Source organism: Neodiprion lecontei, chromosome 3 (genome assembly GCF_021901455.1).
Source record: "Neodiprion lecontei isolate iyNeoLeco1 chromosome 3, iyNeoLeco1.1, whole genome shotgun sequence".
NCBI lineage: Eukaryota > Metazoa > Arthropoda > Insecta > Hymenoptera > Diprionidae > Neodiprion > Neodiprion lecontei.
In genome coordinates this window covers 11,819,416-11,842,046 of record NC_060262.1, presented here as the reverse complement: position 1 = coordinate 11,842,046, position 22,631 = coordinate 11,819,416, and the positions used below count along the sequence as shown (strand labels likewise).

The window sequence follows — 22,631 nt, the reverse complement described above, 5'->3', positions numbered from 1 at the left end:
GAGCGAACCGTGCAAAACCGTCGTAGAACCTGACCTTACCTTTATCTATTACCTTTACCTTTACCTTTATCTTTTTGTCTAATTATCTATTTTTGACGCATGTGCGTCTGGCGCCCAACAATCGTATCTTTCTCTCTTAGTACCTCTCTCTCTATCTAATCATTCAGGTTAGTGACTGCACCGTAGGGTAACCAATTATCGTTATATCGTTTTACCCTCAACTTTATGTATAAAAATATTGGTTACAATACATACTGTAACGCTAAATTCTGTTATCCTCGGATGAGGACTTACCGTTGACACTTTTGTGCGATTCTCTACTTATTCACAATATCAAACTATAACAAAATCAATTATGTTGGGCGCCAGACGCGTTAGCGTCGATTTTCAAACAATAATACAAATCAATAAAAATAACACAAAACCGTACAAAAAAATAAATAGAGAACCCGTTGTATGGCTGGCTAGGCTCAGGTACGTACGCGTACATCCCGGTAGAGTGGCGGTATTCAAGGCAGCTAACAGTAATTCCGGAATTAAAGAAAATAACAAAATAGAGAATAAACTCCAGTCAAAAGGAAAATGAACAGGTCAATCGATCATATATTGTCGAGAAGTTTACATGGTTGAGACAGGCAAATAAAATGGTATCGACAGCGGTAGTTAATAAAATAAACAATCGTTGTTCACAATAATTTCGGTAGAATAGCAGTAAATGGTAGCTTTAAAACGAGAGACGGCAGTTAACAGAGAAAAATGAACGTAGGTCGGGAGATGCGATATAATGCAAGAATTTACTTGAAACTACACGTCACTGGGCGACGTGATCTTACCCAAGTTGCAAATGACGCTACGAAAATTATTATTCTCTCAATTAGAAACAAGAGAACTTTACTGAAATCGGTAGAAAACAACGTAACGATAGTTCGGTAAATAATAAGACGAATTTACCATAAATTATAACCAGTACGAGAGATTGACATTCATTAACAATTTACGAAGTCGGCAAACGATCGACTAGATGGCTTTCGGTAAAATTATTCATAAACGATAGAATCAATAATTTACAATCATTACGTCCTTTAGGAATCAAACAATGAATCCCTAAACATAACTTTTGAGAGAATACAAAATACAAAATTGTGAGAGAGTGAGAATTTCGGAGAGTTTACAAAATAAAAAAATACACCAAATACACCGCAGTACAAAAGAATAATTCGCAGAACTTAATTTAACAAAATACAGAGAAAAGAATAACAGGCAAAAATAATATAAAATTGTCAATAGCAATAAAGAAAAGGTGCGGTAATATCTAGGGGCTGATTCTACGCTCGGGTGTACTTCAAAGAACTCGATATATGATACAATAGGCACAAAAATAAATAAAAATATAATAAGCAATAACAGAAATAAAATATGAAGCATACTACTTTAGGGTTGGTGGTCGAGTGATTGAGGTAGATGACACAATAGGTTTACTTTAACACAGAAGAATTATTTATTATAAAACACTTGATTAGATTACAAAGAAAATAAATGATGTAATGTAATATTTGAATACGCGCTGGCAGAGTTGATGAGCGCGGGTGACTGTTGACTGTGCACGTCAGTCACTGTTGAGTGTCAGAGAGAGTCCCCGAGTCTGTACTTGCGCTGTGTCCGTGCATCGGTTTTATGCACGAGGAAACAGTTAGGAAGTAGGTGGATGGAAGGGATTTCTTGTCTGTGATAGGACGAAAAGGTACAAAGGAGATGACATGCAGAAAAAATGGGGAAAACCCAGTAATTAGGAAAACGTGCCTAAACTGCGCATGCACGATCAAGTCATAAAACTTGGATCTGCGTGCGGGCGGTCGAGTTGTAAAAACTCGAGACGCGCGGCGGCGTCGGTTGTAAAGGCTAGAGTACAGTGTATTGAGAGAAAAAAAACGAGAATACATTTAAGTACTTAGGAGTTCATAATTGCGGTGCAATAATTAAGGAATAGGAGAAATATGGATTTTTAAATGCATTTGGGATTTTTGGGATTTGTCACGTCCGGTTGTAATTTTCTGTTTAATTTTTGTGAGGCGAAGCCGCCACAGTACCCCCCTGCCAGTGATGAAGTCGTGATTAAATATGTTAATTGAATCCAGCTTGGTAGCGTTCGGTGAATCTGACTCGCCGCTTGGTCCGGCGATTGTTGTTCTCGTTCTGGCTTCTCTGGATTTGAGCCGGTGGTGCTGAACTGCTTGGCATTGGAGATTCGATCACTTGTGGCTGTGGAGCTGTTTGGGACTGCGAATCTGTTGGCTGCGGTAGAGCTTGTTGTGTAGTTCGTTCAGCAGTTGATTGAAGAGAAACGTCTTGGTCACCTTCGTGTAGGATGTAAGCTGGTTTCAGACGATCAATGGATACAGTGATCTCTTTTCCTTTGTTGTTGATTACGAAGTCCTTGGTGCCGCGACTGATGACAGGATAAGGGCCATCGTATGGATTCTCAAGTGCGTTCTTGATAGCGTCGTGACGCAAGAGAACGTGGCTTGTTGTTTGCAAGTCCTTGAAAACGAAGATTTTGCGTTGACCATGCCGAATGACTGGAGTTGGTTGCAATTCTTGCATTCTTCGTCGAAGGTCTTTGACGTAACTGCTTGTATCTTCGGATTGTTGAGGTGTCGATGCAATGAATTCTCCTGGTAAACGAAGTGGTTCACCGTAGACCAATTCTGCGGATGTCGCTTGAATGTCCTCTCGCCAGGCTGCTCTTATTCCGAGTAGTACTATTGGGAGGCTGCGGGTCCATTGGTTGTTTTCATGACACCGTATTGCTGCTTTGAGTTGTCTATGAAAACGCTCAACCATTCCGTTACTTTCGGGATGGTACCCTGCCGTACGTAGGCGTTGATTACCTGAAAGTCGATTAATTTCGGTGAAAAGTTTCGACTCGAATTGCCGGCCTTGATCCGTGGTTACGCGATCAGCAGGTCCGAAACGGCAAATCCATCCATCGTAGAATGCACGTCCAACGGTTTCAGCTTCTTGGTCCGGTATTGGAAAAGCTTCTGGCCAGCGGGTGAATCGATCGACACATGTAAGACAGTATTTCATACCTTCTGACAATGGCATGATAATAATGTCGATGTGCACATGTTTGAAACGTCCGGAAGGTGCTTGGAAGTCCTGGATTGGTGATTTCACGTGGCGTGTAATCTTTGAACGTTGGCAGTTAATGCATGCTCTGGCCCATTCTCTGCAGTCGACGTTCATTTTCGGCCATACATAACGTTGAGTTATGAGCTTGACCGAAGCTTTCACGCCTGGATGTGCGAGATTGTGCACAGAATTGAAGGCTGCTCTCCTGAAGGGCGCGGTGAGAAATGGTCGCGCTTTTTTCGTTGAGAGATCGCAGAAAATGGTGGCATTCGTTCCTGGAACTTGTATTTGTTTGAGCTGCAGTGGAGAGTCTGGAGATAAGTATTTCTTCAGTTCCTCGTCATCTTGCTGTGAGGCTTCGAGAAGAATGTAGTCCAGAGGCTGCGAAACTGCTTCGATGCGCGAGAGTGCGTCGGCTACAACGTTGTCTTTTCCGGACACGTGTTGGATATCCGTGGAAAACTGTCCGATGAAGTCGAGATGTCGTGATTGTCGCGGAGAAGCTTTATCTAACTTTTGTCTAAAAGCATAGATTAAAGGCTTGTGATCCGTAAAAATTTGAAATTCGCGTCCTTCCAACATGTATCGGAAATACTTGATTGCCAAGTAGATTGCGAGGAGTTCTCGATCAAAGGCGCTGTATTTCTTTTCGGCTGGACTAAATTTCTTAGAAAAGAAACCTAGTGGCTGCCAATTTCCATCGACGAGTTGCATCAATGTTGCTCCAGCAGCGTTGTCCGATGCATCACATACTAGTTTGAGTGGCGCTCCTGCTTCAGTATGTGCAAGAAGAGTGGCTTTCGCGAGATCTTCTTTGGTTTTCTCGAAGGCGATGGTAGCTGCTGGTGTCCAGTTGACTTTTGCTTTGCCCTTGATGTTGTTTTGTAACGAATCATTGAGTGGAGCTTGCGTTTCTGCGGCTTTGGGCAGGCAAATTCTGTAAAAATTTACCATGCCAAGGAATTTCCTGAGTGCTTTGGCTGTGTCAGGCTGTGAATAATCGCGAATGATTTTCACGCGGTCTTCCAGTGGCTGAATTCTATGGGCTGACACTCTGAATCCAAGAAAGTTAACTTCTTCTTCGCCGAGAACACATTTGAATGGATTGACGACGACGCCGTACTGCTGTAACCTAGTGAAGAGAATGTTGAGATGCTCGAGATGTTGCTCTTCGTCTTCTGAGGCTATGAGGATGTCGTCGATGTATGGGAAGCAGAAGTCTAGTCCACGGGTAACTTCGTCCATGAATCTTTGGAAAGTTTGAGCTGCATTCCGAAGGCCAAACGTCATGTACGGAAATTCAAATAATCCGAATGGAGTGATGATGGCGTTTTTCGGGATATCGTCTTCGTAGACGGGCAGCTGGTTGAAAGCGCGCATCAAGTCGACGACGGAAAAGTGCTTTTTCCCTCTGAGTAGACCTGCGAAATCTCTGATGTGTCTCACCGGGTATCGATCAGGAATTGTTCTCGCGTTCAGTCCGCGATAGTCGCCGCAAGGTCGCCAATCATTGTTTGCCTTTGGAACGAGATGAAGAGGTGCCGCCCAGCTGCTAGATGACGGGCGCGCTGTTCCAAGTTTTACCATCGCGTCAAATTGTTTCTGAGCGATAGAGAGACGATCCGGTGCAAGGCGTCGAGCTTTGCAAGCGACGGGCGGGCCTGGTGTTGTCTCGATGTGATGCCGAGTTTAGTGCTTGACCTGGGGAGCGCGTCCGTCCGGTCGCGTAATCTCCGGGAAGCTTGCAAGTAGCTGATGATACTTCGATGCGCCGGTGATAACTTTCATGCTGGGAATGATGCACTGAAAAAATTTACCTTGTGAAGTTAGCTTAGTTTCTTTGTCGATGAGTTGGCCTCCTTGAATGTCGACTAGAAGTCCGAAGTGAGACAGGAAATCTGCGCCGATGATTGGCTTGGAGACGTCGGCTATGATGAATCTCCATGGGAATTCTCGTCGTAATCCAAGGTTGAGAGACTGTGTTGTTGTGCCGTATGTGTGAATTGTAGAACCGTTTGCGGCTGCAAGTTCGTAGGTTGATTTCTTGTGCGGTCCTCGAGCGAGCGTTCGTGGATAGACGCACAAGTCAGCACCTGTGTCGATGAGGTATGGTATTTTTGTGTCGTAGTCGGTAATGAAGAGGCGGCGTGGTTTTGGGCTGGGATCGCCGACCGCCATCAGCGAGTGCCCTGTGCGTTTCCCTGGAAATCACATGGAGATGTGCACTTCTTCGCTTTTTTTCCGTACTTGCGATGATACCAGCAAAGTTTCTGATCGTCCTCATCATCAGAGTCATCAGATTGTCGTTTTTTGGATTTTGAGCGACTACGTGAGCGAGAGCGTGAGGAATTGAATGCTCCTTTTAGTGCGTTGATCTCTTCTCGTAGAGTGACAGTTAGCTGAGCGATTTTGATACTTAACAATGTATCAAGTGATTCGTTCGGCTGCTGCACGGCTGCGATATTACGGCCTGAAGATGTTCCTCTTATAGCTTCCATGACTGAATCAGCGAGATCGGCTACATCATTGAGTTCGGCATTCTTTTGAGTGGCGAGCACTGCTTGGACTTGTGTCGGTAGGCCTTGTAGCCAGAGTTGTCGAATGACATTCGAAGGAAACTCTGTTCCTGCGAGATCGCGTAGATGCCGTAGGTATTGCGATGGTTTGCGGTCTCCGATCTCCTGGTGTTCAAGTAGTTGACGAGTTTTTACTTCTTGAGATGATCCCATGCGTTTGATGAGCTCGTTCTTCAGTGTTGTGTAAGGATTTTCTGTTGGAGGTTGTAGAATAATATCTCTTACTTCTTGTGCGTGTTTTGGATCCAGTAGAGCTAAGATGTGGCCGAATTTCGTTGATTCGAGTACGATAGCTGAAGCATTGAATGCGAGGTCTGCCATGCAGAACCACAATTGAAGATCCAATGGATTGAATGGCGGCAGCTTCAAAGCTACTTTATGGATTTCCACTGTCGTTTGTGTTAGAGCTTTTGATCCAGTTGCAGTTTGTTCGTTGATTGGCGGGGGTGTCATCTTGAGAATTTTCACTTGTTATGCAAAAAAAATCACTTCAAACACACTATCCTTTTTAATACGGGGTCACCACTTTAGGGTTGGTGGTCGAGTGATTGAGGTAGATGACACAATAGGTTTACTTTAACACAGAAGAATTATTTATTATAAAACACTTGATTAGATTACAAAGAAAATAAATGATGTAATGTAATATTTGAATACGCGCTGGCAGAGTTGATGAGCGCGGGTGACTGTTGACTGTGCACGTCAGTCACTGTTGAGTGTCAGAGAGAGTCCCCGAGTCTGTACTTGCGCTGTGTCCGTGCATCGGTTTTATGCACGAGGAAACAGTTAGGAAGTAGGTGGATGGAAGGGATTTCTTGTCTGTGATAGGACGAAAAGGTACAAAGGAGATGACATGCAGAAAAAATGGGGAAAACCCAGTAATTAGGAAAACGTGCCTAAACTGCGCATGCACGATCAAGTCATAAAACTTGGATCTGCGTGCGGGCGGTCGAGTTGTAAAAACTCGAGACGCGCGGCGGCGTCGGTTGTAAAGGCTAGAGTACAGTGTATTGAGAGAAAAAAAACGAGAATACATTTAAGTACTTAGGAGTTCATAATTGCGGTGCAATAATTAAGGAATAGGAGAAATATGGATTTTTAAATGCATTTGGGATTTTTGGGATTTGTCACGTCCGGTTGTAATTTTCTGTTTAATTTTTGTGAGGCGAAGCCGCCACACTACTATTACAAAAGAGTATGAAATGAAATATAAAGCCAATAGGGCTCAAAATACGATAGAAAGTACAGAAGCAGGCTAATAGTAACTCACAAATAATCAGAAAAATCATAAATACAAGAGAAATAATTATTCGGCAGTTACGAGGTCGCTCAGATACGAAAATAATAAATTACTGAAATCATGCAGTCACACGGCGGCTTACTGCAACTCTAGGCCGTCGACCATGATTCACACAAACCTGGCATCACACGATGCAACCAAGAAACAATAAATATAATATTAATGATCGAAATCATGCAGCCACACGGCGGCTTACTGCAACTTTAAGCCGTGGACCATGATTCACACAAAGTCGATAAATACCATAAGAAAGAATAGAATTTATGAGCAACTTCGTAACGATACAATTCAAAGGCAGAAACCTTACCTTGGCTGGTGACTTCAGGCACACAAACTGACTCTAATTTAAATCAAACTTAGAATAATCAAACGAAAGTAGAAAAGAAGGAAAGGACTTGAATTTACAGGAAGAAGTTAACGATAGTGCAACGATAGAGGGTATGAAGAAACGGTAGATAAAATTACGGTAGACGAGAGGAAGAAGGATCGGTAGCTTAAGATGAAAGAATACTCGGGAGGATACGGAAAACACAGCTGTCGCTCAGCAGGTCAAGCGTAGAATAGAAGGAGGTCGTAGTTCGGCTCGCCGATCTCGCGGCTGTCGTGAGGTGATTCTTCTTCTTTGATTGGTTGGTTGACCCCCACCGCAAATAGGCCATCCCCCTGTGGCGAATATTGGTTACTGCGTGGTCATACGTTTTCCAAAATTACTGTTAGATGTGGCGTAATGTGCTGCTCACGATTTCGTCGTTGACACCAACTCGTACGATTTTGTAGCTGCTTCGGTTTACGGTCCAGGCTGCCTTTCATCGGGGACTTCTTTGACAGAGGCATACACAGGGTGCCTCTCGGCCAAAGTTACCGGGTGGAGAGTGACGCCTCATTGTTCACCTCCACCGGCCTTTGCACAGACAGTAGCTAGCTGCCTGTACCTGAGGTCGTGCAGTCAGACGGTTGGCCAAACCGTGGACCACGACCCACACAATTAGTCCTTGCCGATAGGAAGGCAGCGTCGATCCTCGGAACGATGGCTTTATCAACCTGGACGTAGTGGTTTGGGGTCGGTCCGGCACCAGGTCGGTAAGTCGGAAGATGGCAGGCTACGGTCTGCCCTTCACGCCATCCTTACGGCATCCGATAAAGCGGGCGGCTGGTTCCTCTTCGAGAAACGGTGCCCTCGGCCGCCGGGAGGATTTTTATCTCCCTGTTCACCGGCAGTCGAGGCGATACGGAAGGTTCGGGTGGATGCTACCCCAGGTGTATATAAAGGTGCACCAAGTTAGCCAGTATAGTCTGATTAGACCGTCGGTAGGCGAAGTCGTCGAGAGCTGGAAATGGTAGCTAGTGGTCCCTCGTTGGTCGGGATCGTTGTCGTCCAAGTACCTTATCAGCTTGCGCCGAAGCGCGAAATAAAGAATTTACAAAAAAGAATTAGTTAAGAGTAGTTATTGCCTATTTTGTATCGAGTTCGGTTGGAGTACCCTGCTGAGGACGCATAAACTAAAAATAATAACGGTTGTGTGCCCTTGTGACGGGCGACTCTGAAATGCCACGTTACAATACATGTATACAGGGTGAGTTTTCTCTGGCTCCGAATGAGGGAGGGGCTTATCACTGCCGATATCCCGCCTGTTGCTTCATCACACTGTTATGAAAATCTAGCTTTTACGTTAAGCCGTCGATACTGAGCCTAGTCGAGTGAGGTATTGTTGATATTAAAATAGAAACAATAAGCAGAATAGGACGACGAATTTCAGTTCATTTGCTGTTAAGTATTCACATCAAATGTTCAAACTGACCACCTTCTTGTTCCACACATTTTATAAGTCTTAATTCCATATTTTCTCTCACAGCTCTGCATGTTTCAGGAGTTATAGCTGCGCAAGCTCATGTGATCTTATTTTTACGTTGGTTGTACGAGCTTATAAATATACTGAATAAACTGAAAGTGAAGGTCTTGTTCTGCTCATTGTTTCTATTTAAATGTTAATAATACCTCACTCGACTGGGCTAAGTATCGACGGCTTAACGTGTGAGCTGGATTTTCATAACAGTGCGATGACATAAAAGGCGGGACGTCGGCAGTGATGAGCCCCTCCCTCATTCAGAGCCGGAGAAGACTTACCCTGAATATCGTACTATAGTATTGTGACATGGATTTTTCCCGTACCTCGATCACTCGGAGAAAATGAACGAGAATTTACCGCGTGCACAACAATTCGGCGTCCCGCGATGTAACCTGGACCTAAAACAATATCTCCAAATTCTGTTGGGCGCCTAGCGTGATTAGCACGCCTCGAAATTGTTAATGCGCTACACCTCGGCAATTAACTCGGTAGCTCAGTACCGCGGAGACGGGAGGGGTAATTTTTGGGGAGAGAGAGCGAGACACTCAACATCAGCACGTTATTTAACAAATTTAAAATAAAATAAAATAATATATTTCACGACAGCGATAATACAAAACAAAGGAAAGAATATTCGAAATTCGCTCTTCGCGATTTAAGATAAAATACTTAGATCTAACAAAAAAATTATATCTCCACATTCACTCTTCGCGAGTCGAAATCGAATAACAGACCAAACAACAGCAAAAAAAAAAAAACATTATTTATAGAAGAAACTTGAGACTGCGTGCGCTAGTCGCTTCCTTTAATTTTCAACGCTAAACTAGAAACCAAAAATAAAATCTGAACCGACGCACTAATCGCGATCGTCCTCGACTAATTACAGCGCTAACCGCCAACTTAAAATAAACCCCTGGACAAAAACTGGAACCAAAATCTTCCTCGACGCGTTAACCATGGTCGTCCTCTACGGTGTCGCACTAAACACAATCTTGGCTTATGCTCAAGAGCGAAGTCTTTAGCAAAACAAAAAAAAACTATAACTGGCCGTGCGTGCCGCGCTAGTCGCAATTCTAATCACTACCTTAAATCATACTTGCATATTCCTACTTTGCCACCGTTCCTCGCAACGCATCCGAGTTTATTGAGTTCATATATGTAGTGCGTATATCTTTATGTAATATATAGTACGACATACTAGGGAGGCTTCGCCCCCCTGCGCGCTTTGCCCGCCGACCACCATTTTAGGGTCTGGTTGGGAGGGGGGAGGGAAGGCGGTGAGAGGTCAGATTTTATGTAGTGTAACGCGAGAATTTCGAGGGATAAAAGGATAATGTGCTCGGTTACCCTACGGCGCAGTCACTAACCTGAATAATTAGATAGAGAGAGAGGTAATAAGAGAGAAAGATACGATTGTTGGGCGCCAGACGCACATGCGTCAAAAATAGATAATTAGAGAAAAAGATAAAGCTAAAGGTAAAGGTAATAGATAAAGGTAAGGTCAGGTTCTACGACGGTTTTGCACAGTTTGCTCAGATAGACAAGATAATGGTAGAGGGGCGGGGTCGAATCCAATAGATAAAATAAGAAACAGGTGAAGCAGGAATAGTATCAAATATATTAAGTAAGAAGCGATAAGTTTAATGACAAGCAAGTAGCTGAAGAGATTGAGATACAATTACGATAAATGCGATAATTAACAATATTTACAGCCAGAGAAAAGCTGAGCGAGAGATTTAACAAATAACGGAACGTTTTCCGAATAAGCGGGAAATATGCGCAAGCTCGCGATACTATGATTCGAGGTAATAACTAATACGGTTCTATAATGAGTATGCAGAACGGAAAAGATATACTGTACTTAAATTAAGCATTGAGCAAATAAACCATGAAATATGAGAAGCGATTATAAACACATGCGAAATACAACAATTGTAATAGTTATCACATTACCAGAATGATCAGAAATAGGCAGACAGGGAATTATGAATTACAAGGTAAATTCAAGCAACAGGTCAAGTAGAAAATTATCACAAAATATAGGTACTAACAGATAATACGTAGTCTCTAGTTTGCGGTAAGTGCGAGAGAAAGAGAGATAATATTCGGTACGATCAAAGGTAATTCAAGATAAGGCAAACAATATTCAAGATAATTAATATGCAACGTACGGCAAACCCAAGAGACTGCGGACAGCTACGATCAGCGATATTAGCGAAGAAAATAATGAAAAAGATGTTATGCGATACGGCACAATACTCGAATGTCAAATGAACGACGAACGGGACCGCGCAGCGATGTAAGATCGCTCCCGCGGTACACTCACTAAGATACGATGATCAACGGTAATAGGTGAAGAGACAGATATGAACTAATCAGAGAAAATATAAAGAAATAGCAATGCTCAATAGCTAAGACAAAAATTGATCCTTTAACGGAACGCGCTGCTAGACAGCGATATTAGACATTCAAATATTCCAGAAGAGAAAGATAATAAAATAAAGCAATAGTCACTACAATGCGTAAGTAATAGTCAACCAGTCGCGAAGTTACTTGCAATAAGACAGAGAAAGGGACAAGATAAGAGATAAGAGAGAATAAGGTACGAGCCCAGGTGGCTCAAGCAGACAGACTGCAAGATAAAGAGAGAAAGAGATAAAGGCAAAGGTACGATATATTGCAAGTAATCTCGTGGCTTCACAAAATAGAAAAGGAACCTCACTTACGTAAAAGAAGATATAGCAGGTACTAGCGAATGCGGTACAATAGCGAGAACTAATTCGATAGATAGCGATAATGGCACTGAAGATTACAATAGCACGTCTTGGTTAGTCAAAAACTGAACGTAGTGATGGGATGAGCGATGATCCTGATTTTCGTCGAGCTGCTGTCACGTGATTCTTCCTCGAATTTGCGGTATTCTAATTGGACCAGCAGGTCGCGTAGGTCTGGTCTACGGGTAGGCGGCGATAATCCCTCGCCGCTTGTTTTTCTTCTCCCTCGACGACAGGTATCGAGGTATCGGGACGTCGGAAGGTGGTCAGAGATGTTTTCCTTCAGCTGTGCGGTATCGTTGGTGAGAGGGGAGGTCGTACTGCTCATGTGTTGCGATATTGAGGTGTGCGGCAATATTACGTCACCGGTCCTTTGGACTTGCGACCGACTGTAACTCACTCCTTGCTTTACTGGTACTCCCCGTTGTAGCTATTTCGTCGGCGCTGCATCCCGGCCCTCGCTCATTGAAGCCCTCATGCCGGAACGATCTGGTGGTGATGGCCCTCAACCCGGATCCCCACACTAGATCCACCAGATCCACGTGGTCAGCATATCATTAGCCTATTCCACGCCGCAGTCCTTTGATAGGACGGTTCATGAAGAGAAAACCGTCCTCTATTTGATAGTCAACGACTTAGTAGATGTTAGGGTCGGTTCAGCTCCAGGCTGATAAGTATCGTCGACGGGAGGCTTTGTTGTGTTTTTGACGCACAGCCCTGTACGCCGCCTAACGATGCATCCGAGCGGTAGAAGCATTCATTCGTGGTTCGGCCCCTGGCCGATAAGTCTCAAATAGTTGGAGGTGCTGTTTGTGCATCACGCACGACCCTGTTCGACAACTAGATAGGCATCCATCGGGAGTGGTTTCAGCTGTATTCGTTCGTCTGTAGTCGGTGGTGGTCAATGTTGAGCTGGTACGTGATCCCTGTCAGGCAGTGTCCTGGCATCTTGACGTGAAGGTCTCGCAGATGGTTCTCGTAGAGCGTTACAGAATTAGAAGATAGCATACAATTAGCTTAGTAAAGAGAATTCAACTTACAGATAATTAGTCGTTCATTTTTGGAGTATTGGCCTCAGACGTGCTTTCATTATTTTTAGCGACATCTGCACCTAGGGGAATGCGATAATTAAACAAAGTGACGGGGTACGAAATACCACGTCACACCGTATACCAAGTTACCACACTAATGCTCTTCGAAAATTGGCTTTATTCGACTGAAATTAGAAATCTGTTTAAATGTTGGGTGCTTGGAAGAAACGCAGCAGGTAGGTGGGAACACTTTATTTGATCATTTTTATTAATTCCTATATTAGAAATGACAATGAAATTTTTTTCTAGCAACAAGTGATACGGCCAAAATAATTACATCTCTAATATTCACTGTTATCTGCCTATTCAACTTTTCACACGTACAAAGATCATCGCCATTTTCAAGCAACTGAGCAACTTTCTCATTCTCTTGTGATTTCAGGCGGTAATATTGAATTTTATCACTTTTGAAAATGGGACATTGAACCGAGCGTTCAAGAAATTTAAATATCTCACTATCTGTAATAGAACTGCGAACCTTTTTTTTCGAAAATAGTTCAACAAAATTTACAAATAGTCGATAGTCAGTGTATTTTTTTGGATTAAAAAAGTATTGCGACTCCTATTAAAAATCTTCCTGTGATTATCAGAGTTCATTTCGCAGATTTTCAATAATGTTCGATTAAATAAATGGAGGGGACGTAATACTCGAATTGAAAATTCAAGTAATATTAGATTCATCAAAATCATTTCTGTATTTGGTGTCAGTGCCGTTCGAAACAAAGAAAATCAAATCGGAAGCGTAGAACTCAGGAACGTAAATCATATCCGGTAGGACAAGTTGAAAATTAACTTTCTCAAAATGCCCCTTAACGTCACAATTAGCGTCAAGAACAATCATATTTTAGAGTAACGTTAGAGCATTAATACGAGGATATTGACTCATCGGATTCAAGATTGTATCCCTTGTTCCATCAAAATAAATGAATATCTGATTTTTAACGAAGTTCATGTAGATTTTTTTCCAAATAATGTAATCCGATACAATATCTTGTTCATAGTCCTCCGAACATCATTTTGTAACAAGGATATTTGGAAAGAGTCCCTGTGTTGCAGAAACCATTAAAAAATTCTTGGTTTTCAATCGTGTCACTGAATAACTTTTGCGTTTCAGGTTCCATTCCCAATCTCAAGATGAGATTTTTTTTTGTTCCAGACAATGCTGACATGAAATGGAGTAATAATTGCGGTAAATGGAGATTCACAAGCTTTTAGTCTTAGCGTAGGATCCCGTAGAGTGTAAAATTGAATTCGGCTTTAAGCTATCGATAAATTGCATTGTAATAAAAAAGTTAGCGAGTCAGTAAATCCTATAGCAGACCAAGTGATTAATTGCAAAGCAACGTGTACTAGTAAGTGAATGCATTCTTTACACTTTACTGGGGTTCCACGAGACCGAAGCACGGGTGATAACTGCAACTAGCTGGCCAGATGACACCGTCAACTAAGATTAAATTTAAATACATTTTTAACTGAAGTTATTCAACATTTATAGATTTGAATTGATTCAGTTTACCTAGCAAAATTCGACCCTACAATTTAATTGAGGACATGAAAGACTACCTGAATTCAATGCCAAACAGAATAAAAGTAAGCTTCAAAATAAGATACCAAATTAAATGGTACAAAATTTGAAAAATAATGCTGGTCAATAATAATGCTTGAATTACAATGGCGCACAGAGTGATTCCTCGGTAGAATGAATTGGAAGCAACGGTTAGGTAACAAACTTATCGCTATTGGCTCGATCAAAGTAAAATGATGGGATATTCAGCCACTATGATCTGTAAGGTATCCCGCTCTTCAATTTTGCCTCAACTGGTGTTAAGAAGTTGGCGATGGCCTGATGAAATTCACTCTGGTACCTAATGTCTGACGAAACAACTAGGTTCGATCGTTGTAATGATTGCACCGCTCAAGAAACCAGAATCCTTGCCACCTAAACGTTTTGACCATCAGGTGAGGCATAATTTTTCTCGTGTTGATCAAAGTTTAAACTTCAAGCATGTCGAAAAAAACAAACTAATTTCATCATTGAATCCATGTTAAAATCTAATAGTCAAAGATCACGGAATTAGAAATTTACTCAGATGCTTTCATGCCTGACAACTTCAATCCCGCTTTGAGGATGAATCATTTCGTACCTGAAAATATTAGAAGCTATTATTATCAGACAGGAGCTTTTGATATTTTTGGATATAACTACTTTCCAATAAAATGCACAAAACATAAATTGTGAATGAAACGCATTTTTAATTTTATGTAAATAAATAATCTGTTCACAATAAACGTTGTTTTACTATCTCCGTTTGTCCAGACTCCCATTTGTTAATGACATTTCACATTGAATTTCAGATTCCTTCTTTTAATAAATAACACCCAATTTGTGTATCATTTGACATTTGCTTTTCCGTTGAATTCTTTATTGCGTCGGTTGAATATTTTCCGATATCGATCACGGTATTGCTGAACGATACTATTCTTCTTGGACAATTTACGCTACGTAAAAATAAACAGCAACATAACCTCAATCTGCGTTTTATGCGCGAATGGCTTATACGGCTCTTGAGTATTGTCTTGTGTTGTGTACGTTGGCCCCCTGCTCAGCAGACGAAAACATCGCCGCGGGGCCATTTCACCGACTAATGAGATTGAATTATTTGGCGCATGCGCATTGACTGTATAGTTTCTAGAGATTGTCCCGGTATGTGGATTTGAGGTCAAATCTGTCAAGATTTGGGGGCATATACGTGCGATCGAAGTCAAATTTGTCAAGGTATAACGGCATGTACGTGGGTTCGAGGCTAAATCTGTCAAGATCCGACGGCATATACGTGGGTTCGAGGCTAAATCTGTCATGATCCGAGGGCGATGGCGGCGGCAAGATATCTTCATAATATAGATGTATATAGGAATGTAGGGCCCGTATTCATAGTCAGTTCTTAAATTTAAGCACGGTCAAGTCATGGTAAACGAGGACTTAAGACCGTGCTTAAATTTAAGAACTGACTATGAATACGGGCCTAGGAATTTTTTTCGATATGGTGGATTAAGCGGGATCGAGCGGTTTGATGCCTATAAACAGGTAGTTTATTAACATTCGTGAAATGATACATTGATGAATTACATTGATGAAATGATAAATAGTGTTAATGACGAACATTCCTAACATCCCAACCATATTATATTCGACCTTGCGAATTATTTGAAAATTTCGAATTATTCGTTATTTTTCGAATAATTCGCGAATTGACGAATAATTCCAAAATTTCCGAACTACTCGTCAATGTTTTGGATAATTTTCGAGTTTTAATATTTTTAATGCTCAAACCTGAGATTCGTTACGCTGTACATTATAAGTACTTCATAAACAAATGATAGCATTTTCATTTCAAATATTAAAAATACAATTTATAGATAAATTCATGAATCATAGCTTCACTTAATCTGAATGAAGGTAGAAGACATTTAAAACAAAAGATATTCTATTGAAAATACAAACTTATTAAACTACATATATAAATACAAATTTTTGTTTTGTGACGTGGATTTTTCTCGCCCTTCGGTCACTCGGAGCAAATGACCGAGAACTTACCGCGTGCACAATAAATCGGCGTCCGCGAGGTATCCTGGACCTAAAACAAGATCGCTAAATTTGTTGGGCGCCTGGCGTGATCAATACGCCTCGAAATCGGTAATGCGATATACCGCGACCATATACTCGATAGCTCAGTACCGCGGTGATGGGAGGGGTAATTTTTGGGTAGAGAGAGATACAGCACACGTACGCCAACACGTGGTTTGGCCAAGTTAGTGGAAAATTCCAATAATATATTTCTAGGCAGCGATAATACAAAAATAAAAATAATAATACTGCGAAAGTAGTTCTTCGCGATTCCAATTACAAATACAGCGAAATGATAACCCATAAGTCACTAGGCGCGATTCAAAATTAAAAACTTAGGTTTAACAAAAAAAGAAAGAACAAAAAAATGTTTACTAAATCTAGAAGACCTCTACGGCCTACGTGCGCTAGTCGCTGTCTTAATAATAACCGCTAATTTACAAAAACCAAAAACAAAATAGGACCCGACACGCTGCTCGCGATCGTCCTCTACAGAATGGCGCTAATCGCCAACTTAATAATGAACTCCTCGACGGAAACGGAACCGACTTCTTGGCCGACGCTGTCCGCGATCGGTAATAAATCAAGCGAAAGAAATAAAATTGCTTATGTCTACGGGCGCTGATCGCCACCTTAATACTAACTGATAATACCAAAGTCCAAACGGAAGAGAGGCTCGTCGCGTCACCCGCGACTATCCTCCACAAAAGAATACTCTTACTAACATGCACCCGAGCCCAACTTTCTCCGCGACGTCGGGACACGGTTCGCGAGTTCGAACGCTCCCCTTTCGAGAGCTCGCGACCTACACGAGAAATGAGAATGTATCCTACTGATCTGACGTGACCCCGTGCAACGGAATTTGGTTGCACTCAAATTACAGTAGTCTTGCCGCGACTCAAACGCGGGACTCTACTCGACCTTCTCGGTCACTCAACAGTGGCTCTACGTCAGTACGCGCAACTCAGGCTACGGTCACCAAGCAGATTTATCGGCTAAAGAATTTCGAGTACTTTCGTTAACGCAAATCCTCGATGGGTATCCGTTCCTCGGCAAGCCTTTATTTAATATTTCTCGAAATTCTCTCGCAAGAATATTAGCAGCGCTTACCGCTCCACATCCAGAATGCGAAGCTGCCTACTCCCTCGTGACGGTGGACATCCATCATGATCCGCAACCTCAATGTTATTAACGACACTCAAAGTTTATTTCGCGACTCGATTTCCGAAACCCTTATTCCTGGATTCCGCCCAGGGTTCAGGGAGTACCTTGTAACGGGCAGGCCTAACCGAAATGCCACGTTACAATGTATATAAGCTGCTCCTTAGCGCAGCTTGTGCATTTATCGCATTTGTAAAAGAGATACTACTTCCTGATTCCATAGTGGCATTGACCAGCCTGGTTTCGTTGGAAGTAATAATAGGATAGTTGGGATGTTGGCTTTTTGTGCTACTAGCAGAGTACATTGAGTGAAAAACTTTCATACAACACACACACACACATGTGAGTATATAGACGTGGGCTCAAAGCCTCTATTATACATGCCACACATAGACATAGTAACTCCGTATATTAGGGCTTTATATTACAGTCATATAAACGCAGAATTTCTACAGGCTGGTTGTCACTTATCCTGGCGTGATTAATTTAATCTCTGTACTACGAGAGGCCGAAAATTGTTGTTGCTAGCATTACCCCGAATTCCGACTGACATGTGCTTTCAATCTCACAATTATATAGAATCAATCTATGCGCGTGCAAGCAGCTTTCCGAAAAACACCACTTTTTGACGCTAACGTACGTGATATTTGGACGAATATGGAAACATTATTAATTGAAACTTGGTACAAACCACTTGACTTTCGTAGCTTTACTAAACGTAAGCTCAAAATTTAAAGCAAATCAAAAAGTAATAAAGTTTTACTGATGTGTTCCGATAATTCTTAAATTGCGTTTGACATTTACAATTGGTATTCTTAGGCTGAATCACAACTGAATTCTGAGAAATAATTATTGGAATTCTATCACATCAAATATTCAATGGCCTCAGAAATGTTGAGATAAGGACTGACTTTACGATGGTAATTTTACATTGCATCCTTAGCCTTCACTCACTTCGACGACCGCTTTGAATCGGGGGCCCGTTAGTTTACATCATACGAAAAACGGTGATCATAATAATTTATCTTGTTTCCAGAACCATTATTCCGAAATTGTCTCACCGTGATACCATAACGAATTGTAAACTTGTTCTTAATTCACCTGACAATTGACCTTATTCTTTAAATCGTGTGATATTTTTCTCAAAATTTCTAAGGCCTATACCGACGCGTTTTTGGACCTGTCCAACGCACTTTTTCTTGTTGAGTTGCCTGGTGGTGGGCCAAACTGAATTCTGATCGACGATATTTCTGAACCAAATACTGAAATGTGATGTATTTGAATCAAATTTCAGATACGATGGCTTCCACGCAACTGCTGAGTTGGGATGTTGTTCTGCTCATGCATCAAAACAGTTCAGTTTTTCTTTGATATATCAAGGTACTTTATGAGCAGTGACGAGTAAAATTGTAATTTGACGATCACAAATCACAAACTACAATTATAATTTGGGTTCCAGACAGTAATGAAGTACTAATTATATTTTTATTTTATAATAGAAAAAAAATGTATACATAATTTGTATTGAGGACTACATATGAAATATAATTAGGTCAAAGGTAACTGTATGGAGAGATAACAATGGAGACTGGATCGTTGATGTGGGATCTACGAATTATTGGTGAATGACTATAGCGAGGACGCGGTATGATGATCGATGTTTGATTACTAATAAAAGTTACTTTATTCGAGAAAGATACAAAAGTGATGCGATCTGTATCGTTTGAGAACAGAACGACAACTGACAAGGCGAGAATACACATGGATGATATACATATATGATTTCGCAACAGTAGAGAATAGGACATGAGATACAGAGCTGATTTGTTCTGATTGTGAGTCGCAACAGAGGCAAGCGGCTAAATTTGAAGTAGAGACGGATAGGTAAACATCGCATGCGAGTGTGAGTACTGTGACGTGGATTTTTCTGCACCTCGGTCACTCGGAGAAAATGACCGAGAACTTACCGCGTGCACAATAATTTGGCGTCCACGATGTCCCCTGAACCTGCAATAAGACCGCGAAATTTTTTGGGCGCCTGGCGTGGTCAACACGCCTCGAAATCGGTAATACGATATACCGCGACCATATGCTCGGTAGCTCAGTACCGCGGAGAGGGGAGGGGTAATTTTTGGGTAGAGAGAATTGCAACACAAGTAAGCCAACGCGTGATGTGGCCAAATCACTATAAAATTCCAATAATATATTTCTCGTCAGCGATATCACAAAAAAAAAATAAAAATAAAAATAATCATACGACTGCGCAAGTCGTCCTTCGCGATTCCAAATACAAAGGTTTAAATTTAATCCAAAAGAAATAAGAAAGGGAGAAACAAACCAAATAATAAAAAAAAAGGTGAATAAATCTAGGAGACCTCTACGGCCTACGTGCGCTAGTCGCCGTCTGAATAATACCCTAACTCGCAAAAACCAAAAACAAAATCGGACTCGATGCGCTGCCCGTGATTGTCCTCGACTACGACGCTACTCGTCACTTAATTATAAACCGCTAAACAAAAACGTGATCTAGATCATACTCGACGCGCTAATCGCAATCGTGATTAAATCTAGCTGATATCTTATTTCTACGGGCGCTAGTCGCCACCTTACTGATGCACGAAAATTCGTAAACTAAATCAAAAAGACGTCACTCGACGCACTAATCGCGACCAAATTAATAACTCCAGGAAGCTTTTCTGATCGGGCGAGTGTGTAGCGTATTATGACGCATCCGAGCTCCAGTCGTAGTCCCTATTTCCCCAAAGTTCACAACCCTTCCCGCTAAATCAAGCATCTACGCACGGTAACACGCGACCCCCCCCCGAGAGGTGACCCTTTTTACGTATGCAAACTCGACGAGACCCCGTGCAGCGGAATTTGGCCGCACTCAATTTCGAACCGAAATTGTTCCCCACTCGAAACCGTGACTCTACGCGAGACTTTACAGGGATCCACTTGACTCTACGCGTTATCGCGAAAACTCAGGCTACGGTCATCATCAAGGAGATCGGCAAACAGATTTCGAGCGCTACTCTAACTCCAAGATTACGTGGGCCGACCGTTTATCAGTGTACCAATTTAACTTGCGCTCGAAATATGCCCGCAAAGAATTACAAGCGCTTACCGCTCCGCAGCCACCCGAGGAATTCCCCGACTCCAGTTTCTGCCATTGCACGCGATTTTCCTTTTTTTTTCTTAACTCTGACTCGATACTATTACCACCCACTACGTAACGTCGCCAGGACTCAAGTGGCGAGTCCTGCAAATCGGAGCCGCAATTCGAACATGCCCCGAACATAGGCGCCATCCATAGTCAAAATTTTCCCGATCGAATTGGGGTTCTCGTTACGCAATTCTTACAATCTAGCGTATCGCTATCGTTGAATTCCGCTGTCGCGGGGTGTTGATTGGCTGGCCAGTCTCGGGTACCCCGTAGCTTGGCAGTGGCGTGGTGACGACTTCGCGAGGGTACCTGTCGTCAGTTGGGTGACGGAGGGGGGGGGGGGGGGGGGGGGGGCTACGGCTCGCCGGCCACCAACGGGAATCTCGTCCGCCTTGGGTTCCCTCGCGGCAGAGCTCTCCGTTGACGCTCTCTCCGTAGCCTCGTGCGCGGCCCTCCTTTCGTCGCGATCCGCCGCGATTGCCATCCAGTAACGTCGTTCGGATTTGCTGCCGATCCCCTGTCTGAAGCCGCATTTACTCGCCACCCAAAAAAAATAAACAAAAATCCTGAAAAGTCTTATTCGCTAAACCGAGGATGGTCCCCTCTTAGAGTCTCGGATGCGTGACTGTTGTCCTGGCGCTCTTTTTCGAAATGAGCCGCGGTCTGCTCCGCGTGCTCCCTAAGTTTATGGTCCGTCTAGAGTTCGGGGAGCCGTGTGGAACGCGCAGTAAAAATGCCACGTTACAGTACATAAGTGAGAATTATTTCAAATAGCGAGTGAAATGAGAATGTGATTAGCGCGAAATACTTTCGTTTAAACTTATGCTTCGCTATTTTGCCGAAATAGTCACAAATAAATGCGAGATATAAAAGTAAAAAAACACCATCTACCGTGAATGTCTCTTGAAGTACTCCCCAATTTCTGACAAGATACACCTTTTTGAAGCTTGCATAACAATATTGTATGAATTAGGTAGGGTGCGATTCAGTAGAAATAAATTCACAACAGTTTGTTGTTGACAGTCAATATTATTCTGGGCTAAGAAAAAACCTTGAAAACCTTCAATGTGTGTTCCTAATCTCAATGTTTCAGGGACGCTTTGCTGACGAGTGTCATTAACAGCGTTACATCCTTCGTTGCTGGCTTCGTAATATTTTCCGTGCTTGGCTATATGGCCCATGCCAGTGGAAGATCTATCCAGGATGTTGCAACGGAAGGTCCTGGCCTAGTCTTCATAGTATATCCAGCAGCCATTGCTACAATGCCAGGATCGATCTTCTGGGCTCTGATATTCTTTATGATGCTACTGACCCTGGGCTTGGATAGTTCTGTACGTAATCCGGGTGAATGCTGCCATATTCTCCATGCACACCATTCTCCATGATTAGGAGTCTGACGGTTCTGGTTTTGATTACAGTTTGGAGGTTCCGAAGCGATAATTACTGCTCTTAGTGATGAATTCCCGCTAATCGGGAACCACAGAGAGATATTCGTTGCTTGTTTATTCAGCCTCTACTTCCTTGTTGGTTTAGCCTCTTGTTCTCAGGTGAGTATTGATGAAAATATATCGTTAAATGACTGTCCAAAACTTCTCAGAAATCTACCGAGTAGAAACTTTCAAAACTGGCCAAAGCAAAACGAATTTGAAGTTTTCTGGTACTATAAATATTTGAACTATATAAAGAACAATTCGATAATAGTGTCTCTCATCTCGGAAGTTGCAATTTTTCCGAAATATTTTACAGGCTCTAATTCGTCTCAGTTCTCATAGTGTCCATAAAAACATTGGATACTTATGTACGCAAATCGTACGATGATATTGGATTACTAAGCCATCCCAATCCAATAACTCTTTAGCAGGACTATGCAATTTATATACTTGTGATCATGGCTAGAGCATTCAAGATATAGCTACTGTACAGTAGCAACTGCATGACTGAGTTGACGTGATGCTTGCTAGT

General features: G+C 42.2%; 1 protein-coding gene across 1 annotated transcript in view; it reads left to right on the top strand.

Moving 5' to 3' along the window:
- The window catches only part of LOC107226905 (sodium-dependent dopamine transporter), a 429,903-nt gene that overhangs the window by 388,384 nt on the left and 18,888 nt on the right, over positions 1–22,631 (top strand). The window contains exons 9-10 of the mRNA XM_046733912.1: positions 21,763–22,000; positions 22,088–22,216. Of these exons, the coding sequence (XP_046589868.1) occupies positions 21,763–22,000; positions 22,088–22,216 (367 nt within the window). The remainder of the gene's footprint in view (positions 1–21,762; positions 22,001–22,087; positions 22,217–22,631) is intronic.